Source organism: Aptenodytes patagonicus, chromosome 4 (genome assembly GCF_965638725.1).
Source record: "Aptenodytes patagonicus chromosome 4, bAptPat1.pri.cur, whole genome shotgun sequence".
Taxonomy (NCBI): domain Eukaryota; kingdom Metazoa; phylum Chordata; class Aves; order Sphenisciformes; family Spheniscidae; genus Aptenodytes; species Aptenodytes patagonicus.
The window spans coordinates 70689278-70701753 of record NC_134952.1 but is presented as its reverse complement, the minus strand read 5'-3'; the positions used below and the strand labels follow the sequence as shown (position 1 = coordinate 70701753).

At 37.3% G+C, this 12476-nt stretch overlaps 1 protein-coding gene across 6 annotated transcripts in view; it reads left to right on the top strand.

Moving 5' to 3' along the window:
• Positions 1-10002, top strand: part of GAB1 (GRB2 associated binding protein 1) — a 102750-nt gene extending 92748 nt beyond the window's left edge. For 3 of the 6 annotated variants that reach the window (XM_076337136.1, XM_076337138.1, XM_076337133.1), the window contains 5 exons: positions 1957-2046; positions 4227-4320; positions 4665-4788; positions 7736-7858; positions 8107-10002. In XM_076337136.1, coding sequence (XP_076193251.1) covers positions 1957-2046; positions 4227-4320; positions 4665-4788; positions 7736-7858; positions 8107-8265 — 590 coding nt within the window. In that variant the 3' untranslated portion in view covers positions 8266-10002. Of the gene's footprint in view, positions 1-1956; positions 2047-4226; positions 4321-4664; positions 4789-7038; positions 7115-7735; positions 7859-8106 lie in introns of all 6 variants that reach the window. The other 3 variants (XM_076337139.1, XM_076337137.1, XM_076337134.1) reach the window with 2 other exon arrangements.
• The last annotated feature ends 2474 nt before the right edge of the window (positions 10003-12476 follow it).

Sequence of the window (12476 nt, the reverse complement as noted above, 5' to 3'; positions counted from 1 at the left end):
CTCGTATGTCACTGCATTGATTGGCATTTTAAATTGAGTTGTATTGGGCCAAATTTCTTTTAAATCCGATTATAAAACTGTGGAACACAAAGTTAATATGATTAGGTAATGATATTCAACATCAAATTGTTCTTAATAAAAGGTGTTTGAATTTGAACTTCTACATTCGTTCAACCAATTTTAAGATCTTGGTCTTTATATATAGGCAAGCTTTTATCATAGACTTGTAGGCAAGATACTTAAGAATATCGAATCGGCTCAGAATGAACTATGCCAACACGTTGGGTCATGCTTTTGACTTAGCTCCAGTCAACAGCATACTTTGCAGAATTGCTTTGTGTACTGCTTTACAGTCTGGGTCTTTGGTCAGCATTGCCCAACTGCTTGGTCTTTTCATTGGCACTTCGAGCTATTTAAGGGAGCATCTGATTTTGAAATTGGAAAAGAACTGTCTGTGTGAAAATCACTTCACGTCCTTTTCTTTTTAAGGAAGTTGCTATGCAGCACTACTAGTAAATAAATCAATTTTGTCTTACCTGCATGGTCTCTCAGAAGCGCTGTGTAGAAGTTAAGATACAGTACAAAACCTTTCTGTTTACCTTTTCTTGTTGTTACTTGATTATTCCCAATACTTCAGTGATAACAGTAATAGAGCACTTCATATGCAAAACCCTTGGGGTAGAGATTTGCAAACTTCTGGTGTTTGTTGCCAAGTTTATTTTTTACAAAGCATTCTCACTCATTGCTGGTAGTACCAGCCCACATCTGAGTCTGTGCCAGTCCTTTTCCATTCTGTGCTGTAGGGCAGCTTTCTAACATAATCAGACTTAAACTTTTCATTTGGTTTATTGTAAAGATTTACCTTTCGTATGGCTTCTTGGTGTACCACTTGAAGGCACTTGCTTTTTCTAATATTAACGCTTTGTCAGATAGACTTTCATGAAAGGTTAGGGTTATTATGCATTATTGATCATATTTATTTAAAATAGACAATGTGACCTGCAACACTTGCAGAGTTTAGTCAAGTTGGCCAAGAACTTCCTTGTTGGGAGAGGGGTTATATTACTGCCTGTAGGGAGCTTATTGACTCTAACGTTTTCTTAGTTTGTACTCTTCACGTTGTTACCAGATTCATCTGAAGTGTTATGTAGTGTGATAGCAAAACATAGGGGAATGTTACGCTAATAACATGATAGCGTATGATAGCATTACATATTGGGAATGATTAGTGCACGTACTGCACTTGTATATAGGTATATACAATTAAAAAAAGGTTTAGAGAACGTAATTTTATGACAGGATCATTTGTGGTGGAGGTTGGGTTGTGCCGTGGTGGGGGGACAGTATGCAGGCTGGGAGCTTGGAAAGAAAGTCCCCTGTGTCTGCAAGGTTGGAGAGGTGTTTTTGGCACAGACAGATACAGACCTCTGGGGAACAAGTTTAACAAATACAGTGTGGAAAAAGATTCTTGGGGCTTCTCAAGTGGGAGATGCACAGTGGATAGGAGACCTCCCAAGAGTATCACTATTTCCAGAGTAATACTGTGACTAAAGAGAACTTAATTTCTTTGAGGCTACCTCAACTTACGTCTGAAACATGATTATTCTCCTGTCGTGCTAGATATTCCTCAAATATGGAATTTTTTATGTAATGCAACTTGAAACCAGTTAATAGTAATGATCAGTTACAGTATTTATTGATGCACTTTTTGGCCTTTTTGTACACCTTTTATGCTTGCCTCCGACAAATTACTTGCATGCAGCGTTTTCTTTGTTTCTGGTTTGGTGCTTAAGCCCTTAGTGTGAGACCTAGCTAGACTGTAAAACTCTTCTTCAGCAGCTTGCTTATGCTTGTGGCATTAACCTTTCTGCAGGGGGTTGTGCTGTTTATTTACAAAATTCCATTTTCCAGTTACAAATAGAATATTATTAAGAGAGTCTTCTTTTTACCAATTAGGTCAAAGTCCTAAAATTTTAAGACCTAAACCACATGGTTTAGAGCGAACTGATTCACAAACCATAGGTGACTTTACTACAAGAAGAAAGGGTATGTACTTTAGCACTGTATGTATATGGAGCTTTATAAAAATAAGTAAAACAAAAATTAAGAAAACTGTTACTCTAGAATAATTTTAACTCTTGTATAGTCTTTTTACTTCTATTATAATCTAAGATCATGGATGTGTTTTCCTTGCCAAGCAAAAAGTTTCCTATATAAGCAATTAAAGTCTTTCTGGCTTGAACAGCACATGGGAACATTTCCTTGACATTGACATGAGTGTTCTGATCTCTTTAAGTTTTAGCTGTTCATATTTTGGATTTATTTTTGTCTGTTTTTTAGAAGCAAGTATATATGACTTGCCTGTAAGTAGCTTGAAATAACTTTTGCTAGGCAATAACTTGAAATCAGAGTTTACTTGAGTCTCTTGCTGTTGGCTAAACACTGAAATAAAGCAAAATATTGATCCTCTGACCATTTACTAGTACAGCGATTTATTTATGCATCTTAATGAGCATTGCAATTAGTCTGATGGGCATTATTGAAGGTGCTGAGTTGGTATAGTCACAAGTAGAGGAGATTACAAATAGTGTTAAAAATTTCACAGAAGTGTCACTGATCATTACCTTTTGGTTGTTAAAGCCCGTTGCAGCTGGATGAAATATTCCTGCTGTTCTCAGTGGGCTTTGGACAAAGTCCTTAGTCTCTTTCTGCTGGAGCAGTACCTTGCCCACCAATTATACCTGCCATGTAGTCTCAGGCCTTTACAGAGGACTTGAGCCAAGCCGATCATTTGTGTGTCACTCAACCTTTAGTATCATCTTGCCTACGTCAAGTTTGGTTCTGCCACTCTTATTTCATATGATGCCTTATATCTTGAGATAGATGAGTTGTAGTTCCTCTTCTGAGTCTGTGGTGACAGCTTTTTATGAGCAAGTGGGTTAAAGTGGCAGAATTACTGCAGTAGGCTTGATATGCTTTGAGTGCATAATTATGACTTCTTAACAGAGAAAAGGAGAAAACTGTTTGGGATACTAAAGACTGATACTTACCCAGAAAATTTGAATTCTGAGTCCTTATGTTCAATATGTAAGAGAGCTGACTTTTCAATAAACTCAATCTGAAGAGTGAGTATCATGAGTACAGTTCTGCTTTTTCCTTGTGAGACAACGACACTGATTAAGCAACTGATTTCTGTCAGTTCCTCATGTGGTCACTTATGACAGCTCTTACTCCACATGAACTAGTGCTACATGCCTGACATTTGATCTTGGTAAATCTGCTAACAGGCAGCAAAATGAGGAGAGGAAGGGGTGTTGTTATAATGACATTGCATTTTATTTCCTAAAAACAGTTTTAGGGATGGTGAAGTTGAGATTCAAACTGTGACAGCAGTTTGACTGTATGTGATTCCCCCCCACCCCGCCAAGTCCTATGATAGAACAGATGATACTTCCCCCCCACCCCCTAACATTTAGGAGGGGTGAAACATACAAGCTGGAGGGAGGGATAATGCGTTTCTCACTAACACTCTATTTGTGGTTCTGTTCTGAAAATGGAATTTAAAAATGGCACCTTTTTAGAACAATGTTAGCTGTCATTAACAGCGCAAACGCGCCGCTACTCTGCTCATCTGTTGATAGGCACTGAAGCAAGCCAAGCACCTCTTGGAATTGAGGCTGGGTGTTGGCTCATCTCTCACTTTTGCAAACTTAGTCTTAGCTGCAGGTTCTGCCCACACTTTGAGCTGTGAAACCTCACCAGTAAGGGCACATGTATGCAGTGAGGGCAGAGTTTGCATAATAATAATTGTCCGTGAGCCAAGAAAAGTACCCAGAGTTGGCTCTGCTGGCAGTTTAAACTGAAACAGTCCATCAACCCTATCCTGGGCTTGTCAGTTCACCAAATCATTGCGGCAGAGTATAGACAGAACACGATGCTGCCATTTTCAGAGTCTCTTTTCGAAACAGAATTACTACGTACAAGTATATCTTACAAAATTCTTAAATTGTGGGTTTTTTCTAATGGATGTTGCTTGTCAGTACCTGGAAAGGTTAAAAATATAAGTTAATATATCATGGCTTTCTGACAACTGAACAGTGTCTCCTTTTCCAAACTAGTGTTTACTATTTAAAAAAATAGGGGTTTTTTTTTGTATTTAGGCTTTGAAAATCTGTAAGTTTGTTTAGGAATGTTCTGTGCTTTAAGATTGTCTGTTTCTTATATAGCAAAACCAGCTCCGCTAGAAATAAAACCTCTGCCTGAATGGGAAGAATTACAAGCCCCAGTTAGATCTCCTATCACCAGAAGCTTTGCACGAGAGTAAGTTTTTCTTAGCTTTTCCTCATTCAGATTAATTGTTTTCGTTGACTAGAGTGTTAATAAATGTGTGTACATCTGTATTATATTTTTAGCCTGTGTAATACAAATTGAGGTTTCCTTTGGAAGTGTGTGTGTATATATGCACATGTGCATTGAAACAAAGCGTGTCCATATGAATTTTTATTTTGTAATATTAAATATAAGGGACTGTGTATAACCAAAAAATGTGACATTCTAGTAAACTTGAATGAAAATTTCAGCTCTAATGTGCTTATTTTTGTTGTTTACCAGGAGGTTTAAGATATTCGAGATGTATTGTTTGTAAAATAATTCCTGGTAATTAGCTCCTCCAGGTTTCCCATGTCTCCCAGACCGGATTCAGTTCATAGCACAACTTCCAGCAGTGACTCACACGACAGTGAAGAGAATTATGTATCCATGAATCCAAATCAGTCCACTGAAGACCCAGTATGTAAAATCTACGTCTTAACTACTCTCTTCCTGTGCAGTCCTTACTTTTAAATCATGCAAACACAAATCCTTTCATTCAACATCACTCCCTTTATGCTTCTAGATCAAAATAATAATAAAAATATCTCTGTAGAAAAACTGTAATTTTTGTAAGATTTCACTGAAGAAGTTAAGAGCATAATCATATATAAAGAGAATGGTTAGTATATATATCTGTCATACAAAACAGTTCAATACATGACTTTATTTTTTTTTCTTCCTCTTCCCTAGAAACTGTCTCCTCTTGTCTGTAATTGCTTGTCCTGGGCTATGTACCAGTTCAGTATTACAACATCAAGGGAAATAAACTGTCTTAAGACCTCTGAGACAGGCTTAAAAACCTTTATTAAAAGGACATCTTCCAAGAAACGTGGAAGGAGCAGGGGAAAAAAAGGATTGATATTTGTTGTTTACCATTCTATAAAAACTGAGCTATGCGTACTTTTATGAGGCTTCTTTCAAAAAAGACGATAGAAGGGGTCTTTGTGTATTGAATATCTGTATTTTTTTTTTCCCCTTCTGTGGAGAATTTTCTCAGATAATAAAGTTTCAGATACTCAGCTTGCAGTGCAGTAAGTGAAGAGCTAGTTAGGAAAAATTAATGGTGCTTTTTGCTTGGCTGGGGGGGGGAAGGAGAGAGAGAAAAAGAAGAACCAATAATAGTATTTTAAAGTAAGAGAGTAGCAGTAGGCCTAAACTAAATGTGGTCCAGAATACCCCTAAAGCACTGGAGGAAAACCTGTGTCTTTAGCTCAGCTTTTTGTTCAGTATAGTTCAACGCATCCACCACATTTTTATGTCTTGGGTTCTTAGTAGGGAATATAGCAGCATTTTTCATCTTTAAAGCATTATGAAAGACCTTCGTTGGGGAGGGCCTGTCTAGCACCTTTTTTTTTTTTTTCTGTTTGTTTGTCTGCCTTCTTATATGGCATGTGCTAGCCCATTTCACTACACCCTGGACTCTCCTCCTCTCGCAGTGCTGCTTGCTTCCCCATCCCCTGCTGCTCTGGATACCTGCCCTGATCTCCTCCAGTCTCCCTCCCCTCCAGCTCACCATTGCTGCCTCTGGATACTGCTTCTTAGGTCCCCCAGAGCGAGCCCCTCCTGCTGACTTCTCTGCGGCAGCTCTGACTCGGTGCAAGCTCACGAGCCTGCAGAGCACCCTGGCTTGTGCTTTGTACCATGTCTGACCTGCCGGCAGCGCAGGCGTGCTTCCCAGGTGAAGTGCGCTTCAGCAGTGGGGAGCCGATGATGTAAAAACTTAGCCCCTCTCTTGCAAGAGGCATTGGTAAGTAAGCAGTAACGTCCCATTTTACAAATGCAAGAAACGTCCCATTTTACACAAAGGGTTGGAATCACCTGTTCCCACAGTTCTGCCTGCAGCAGAATCGCAGTTCAAATTGGGGTTTTCTGTTGATTCTTACAAGAATCCCCATTTCAGGTGTTCAACTTCAGTGCCAAGATGGTATAATTAATATCACAGCTCAGACGGCCTGTCATTAATATCTTCTGTTTGCTTGCACCGTTCATTCTTCAAGATTGTTCTACAGATTTCATTTTCATTTACGTACATTTAAAGTTTCTGTTTTCTAATGCATATGTTCTGCCTGTCTAGTTTGTTTGAAATAACAGATTATTTTTTGTTTAAAGAGTAATAGCTTTTTTATTTATGCTGGAAACATTGATACAGAACCTGATTTTTAGATGTTAAATATGCAGAAATTTGTTTAGAGAATTTGGGCAACAAAAGTGAACTTTGTCTCAGTTGTTTGTGTTTGTCCTTGTTACCACTTAATATTAAATGAGTTGGACGATACAGATATAATGGTTAACTTCAATTTAAAAAGCCCAGCCCATTAAGCCTTAACCCATAAAATATTTTATTTCCTAGAGAACCAGCACGTTTCCAGATATCTCAAGGCCTTTGTTTTAAAATGTGCCAATTACATAGACGATTTGGAAATTTTTATTTGTTCCGACTGCATCTTAGAAAGGAGTCCATACTTTTTTCATCTTTTTCTGTCATCAGCTTCAAAGCATCTTGTTTGGACATGTCGTACTTCTGTTTTATTTAATAAAATCAGCAATATTCTGCTTTTTCTTTCAAGTTGCTGTCAGCCTTACCCTTCTGTCTTTCCTTCTGCCTTCCTCTTCATTTTTTGCTGACTGCTGCCCTCTGTCTTCCTTTTTTTTTTCTTTATCTTTTAGAGAAGAGTCCTTCTATTGTACTGTTCCTATAACACCTGTTAAGAGGGAGGGATCAGGCTGGGAGAGGACAGAGGAGGTGAGGTTGTGAAAGTCTGGGCTAATTGAAATTTAGGTATATGCAATGCAACTTCAGTTCAGGCGGCCCTACACAAATTTTCTAAAGTTTTAATCTTTTGGTCTTATCAATTGAATAATACTTTTTGATTTTCAGCTTAATCATGATGGCTTTTGAATGAAATGTGAAAGTTTCATTTGAAGTTTTGCCACTATCGTAAGGCTGAAATTCTTGTAAGGTATTTAACAGCAATTTAAGGAAATAGAAAAGTTCGTAATTAAGTAATGCTAAATTTGAGATGTAACAACTTCATTTAAAAAGAACAAACCACACTCCATTCTTACCTCATGATATGAAAGGGACGTTAGGTGGAAGGCACAGATTGGTTTGGTGGCAACCTTAAATTTGGGGGGTTGGTTTTGGGGTTCCCCCCCGTTGGCTTTCAACTCTGTCCCAGTTTTGACTTTGTATAACAAGGGGATATATTCTATGTCAATAAAATTTGCATGGTTTAACTGATTGCAAGAGCTCTCAGTCAGTTCTTTAACGTTTAATATTTTGGCAGTTTATAATAAGCGTATTTGATAATATGGACCATTAGCATGTATGTTTTTAGCTAAGTTATTTATATTATAATTTCAGAATTTGTTCGGAAGCAACAGTCTTGATGGAGGAAGCAGCCCTATGGTAAAACCTAAAGGAGATAAACAAGTAGAATATTTAGATCTGGACCTAGATTCGGGAAAATCTACCCCACCTCGTAAGGTAAGCAAATCTTCAACTCTTGTATTTCTGCCATCAAGAGTTTAAAATTTCTTCACAAGTAGTTGCTGGGAAAGAGGGAGCTTCCAGCAAGATCATCTTCACTAGTTTGTCAAATGGTCAATCTGAGAGCCTATGTTGGACCTTTCAGAGAAACCTGTGCTCGTTCTGTATCTGTTTGGGACATCTACTTACTTTTTGTTGTTAATTTATTTTAACATATGTTTTTCACTCTTCCTTGCCTTTCCCAGAAAAAGAGCAGTGGTTCAGGCAGCAGCGTGGCAGATGAAAGAGTTGATTACGTTGTGGTCGACCAGCAGAAAACGCTAGCACTGAAGAGCACACGAGAGGCATGGACTGATGGGAGACAGTCTACAGAATCTGAAACACCTACGAAAAGTGTGAAATGAAAATACTGCTTTTTCTTCAAAGAACAGAAAGGAGTGAATTTTGAAGAATTACAGAACCACAATGGCAGTGGTGTTCGACTGTACAGTACCTGATTCACTGGTGTGTGAATAGGTTCTTGATGGAATAGGATGGAAGCCAAAGGGCACTTCGAATATATCAAAGGAATTTTAAGATCGTAAATTGGCTCTGTGGTCTCTGGAAAAATTGCAACCTGTAAATAACATGTAAAATAGTATTGCTTAGCTTTCAGAAAACCTTTTGTTCTGTAGTTAACACATTTGTAGTATTACTATGTTTATGCACTTTTTCAGTTACAATGTTGGTTCAGGTATTCCCAGTTAGTGTACCTTAACGCTTAATTCATCTGGAGAATTTTTTTTTTCCTTACACTACTATGCCTTACAATTTTAGGTTAATTAAGCTACATGTAGATACGGAAATTAATATTTGAACTTCATTTTAACAACTTAAAATTGATTTTGCGGAAATACTTTCACAATTGAATAATCTACTTGAAATGCCAAGAGACAACCGTTAGTTACATACTTGTTTATATTTAATACATGCAAGATTATTTGGAAGTCTACAGGTTACCTTCCTAACAAAAATTGCTGTGAGTTAATAATAATGAACTGTACTGGGTTTAGACCTACAATCCTGGCTTATATGTTAGTTGTTAGTGGTGGAACTTCTATTGTATTTTATTAATGACAGTGTTCTGTGTTCAATGGGTGAAGATTCTGCAGGGTGGGATCTTACACTTTTAAAGACTGAATAATTAAATACCAAGTAAGCCTGCAAACCACTGATGGCATGCAGTAATATTGTGATCTCACACTTATTAACAAGAAATAACCTTTATATTATTTACAGAAGGTAGAGTATATAAATCAGGTACGTACCAAGCACTATTGTGCTAATACACTGATCAGGTTTAGACAATGAGCTTTAGTTTTGTACTATTTAGAAGTTCTAATGTCAGTTTTCAGTTCAAGATTAATGGGACAGTTTGACATTCACTGTTTGTAGTACTAGCAAAATACTGTGATTTTGAATTAGACATTAATTCAAATGGAAATACTATGTTTTGACACCATAGTGCCCTTCTTATGATCTCTATTTTACTTTAATCTCCTGCTTGGCCTTATATTTAAATCCCTATGCAACTGATATTTTATATCTCTGTTTTTAAAAATTAGATAATATACTTAAATGATCCCCTTGTAAACCACTTGTTGCTCTTTCCTGGTACAGGATTTTAAGCTCTGTATACTGTGATCCTTTATTTTACTATGCCAGTTCCAAATAATAATCTGCCTTGGTTTAGAAACGTTTTTTGTTATTTGGAAGAAGATAGAGTTCTTTAAATACGTGAATGAGTTAGGTCTAGATAGAAAACTTACTAACACTTTTTTTTTTTCCACACAAACACCCTCAAGTAAGCGGTTGGTTTTATTTTCCCGCCCAATTTTTTTGTTTTGTCCAGATCATTTAAAAGTTGAGCATAGAGCTGTGTTGTTTTCTGGCATGTGGGCCTTAGTACTGTGCCTAATCTACCATTGGTTGTTTCTCTCCCCTCACAGCCACAATCTACAGTATGTAAATTATCTTATTCTTAACAAAGGTTCTTTTAAAATTAGTAATATTTTGATGCTTTGAATGTGCATTTTAAAAAAAAAAAAAACTAAACAATGCATTTTCAGGTGAATTTTAAATAAATCAAGTTGTTCAGTTTTGATGTGTAAATCTGTCCTGTGAAACAGCAAACCGATGTCAATGCGTCTATGAAGGTGCCTAGATACCAACCACACTTTTTCAAAATTGTAGACGACCTCTTAGTACCTCTCAAAAAAATATACAGCTAAAACAATTTTCAAAATGAATCTCTGATTTAAAACTCTGCACCAAGCAGCTAAATAATCTGAATTCCCAGTCTTCTGGGAGCCAGAAGAGGTGTGAGCCGGGGGACCTTGATGGCTCAATCAAAAGTAGTTCAAATCCTTAAAGATTCTGGAGCTATAGCTCAACTCTGCTTTGACGGTCTTCCTATCCAATAATAAACTCTTCTTCACTGATGCTACAGTTGAAGCACCCATAGGCACGGTGAGTACTTGGTAACTAATGTAATGATAGTTTTGTTTTAGGACACTGGCTTTATGCATTTTATCGGTGCATTGATAGCAGTGCACCTCCACTGCTGAGAGGCCTGTAATTCACTAACAGATGTGGTTAGATAATCACTTTGCTGTTTATCCTACATAATTGCTTTGGTGCTTGCCACTGGGGAGAAGAATCATACTGTGGACTCCCGCACTCATGCGTGCACCCAAGGAGTAAGATGATCTTGGAATATTTCAAACTCGCGTTTCTTTATTCTCTCAATAGGTGGGAGAATTTGAGGGAGAAGGTTTAGAAGGGCTGCTCGTCTTTTACCTATCCCTAACCCATCTGTCCTTGAAACATTTACCAAGTATACAACTCTGTATTATTTTTAAACCTCTTTGGGTTTTTGTAAATGAGCAGTGATACTTACATTTTGATATCGATACTATTTTTTTCAGATGTTGTGAGCATCTCTGATAATGAAGTATAAATGCCTAAAAGAATTGGATGCCTAGGCTGGCCTCTCTTGTTGAGCTAGTGATACAAGGTGGTTTTGCTCTAAGTTTGCTGATACCAGTCCTTGGTTTACAGATTACACTTATTCTTTCTTCATTTGAAATTTGGCAGCATTCATAATGTTAATTGTTATTATGATTGAGAATCCACTCTTAATTTCTAGGCTTTTCCCCCTTTCTTTTGTTAAGGAAAACGGCAGCTTTCAGCCTGTACAGACAGTATAATGATTTCTTAAGTAATAGTCTAAAATTTCTCTTTAATTAGATTTCTAAGCAGTTTTCGTCTCCTAATTCCAGTAATATATTTTCTCTACTAACTTGTTGTCCAAAGGACGTTCAGAATCAGAGACGTGATACTAGCTCTGGATGATACATCTCATTTTCACCTATAAAGCCAGAGTGGGGCTTCATGCTGCAGGAGGATGTGAATATTAAATTGAAAATGTGAATCCTAAAGTTGTAGGGGGTAGAAAGCAAGCTAGACTGTTGTTAGCCTTGTGTAACTTTCAGTTACTAGCTTTGTGAGGACACTCTAGTTAGAGGGATGGGTGCTGGTGAAAACTCCAGTAGATACCAGTGCAGGAGTCGTTTGTGAGTGGTGTTTGTCAAGTGTTCTTTTTCAAACAGGTAAGTTCTTTTTTTCTTTCACTAAAACAGTACGTTACCAGTTGTGGATATAGTTTTCATTGCTGTATGTGTCATACACAAGAGTCATTTTAAACTGCAAATATATGGGTGTAATAGGTCTTCTACAAATACACAAAATCTTGCTCACAAAAGTCAAAAGAAAGACTTAGCGCCTTGTGCACTAAGATTGACTAAAGATGGTTTGGTATCACTTTATGCTATAACCTGAACAACATGTTATCTGGTAAGTACTAATGGCCACACTTTTACACGCTGTGGCATAATCATTATTACCTCGTAAAGTGCAGGTGCAAAGACACAGCTGTTCTGCTAAAAATTTGTAAAATGACATTGAAAAAGATGAAAAGAGAAAAATGCAGTCAGTCTTTTTACTGAGATTTGTATTTAGGTAAAAAAAAAAAAACTAACAATCCATTCACATAGGGCAGTTGTGGCATAGTGCCACACCTAGGGCGTACAGACAAATTACAGTCTTGCTGTTTTAATTAAGTAATTTAGAATTCGTTGCTCCGTGTAGCTAAATAGGGAGTGATGGGCAGGACTATGGCTTTCGCAGTGCACTGTGAGCTAAGCAAGATTTTTATTGCAGTGAAATTTAAGCTTAGCTATTAGTGACTGCAGCAGTCAATTTATATATAAATTGTAGTCTTGCAAAACTACTTTGGAAACCTACCAGCCCTGGACAAACCTTCCATTCCCTCCTTTACTATAGAGGTTTGTGTCATGGAAAGCCAAAGGATATTTATTTGCTCAAGAAAAAGGTATTGCCATACAACATCAGTGTGCAGTTTTAGAAAGCAATCACTTAATCTGTTTGGATATTTTACACCTATGGCTCTTGAGAAGCTGAGCACTATCCACAGGCAAACTTAAATTTGGAGATTATCCTCTGTATTTCTTCAATCTGCTCTTGGTCTCTGTGTATTGCACCAAACGCCGCTGCT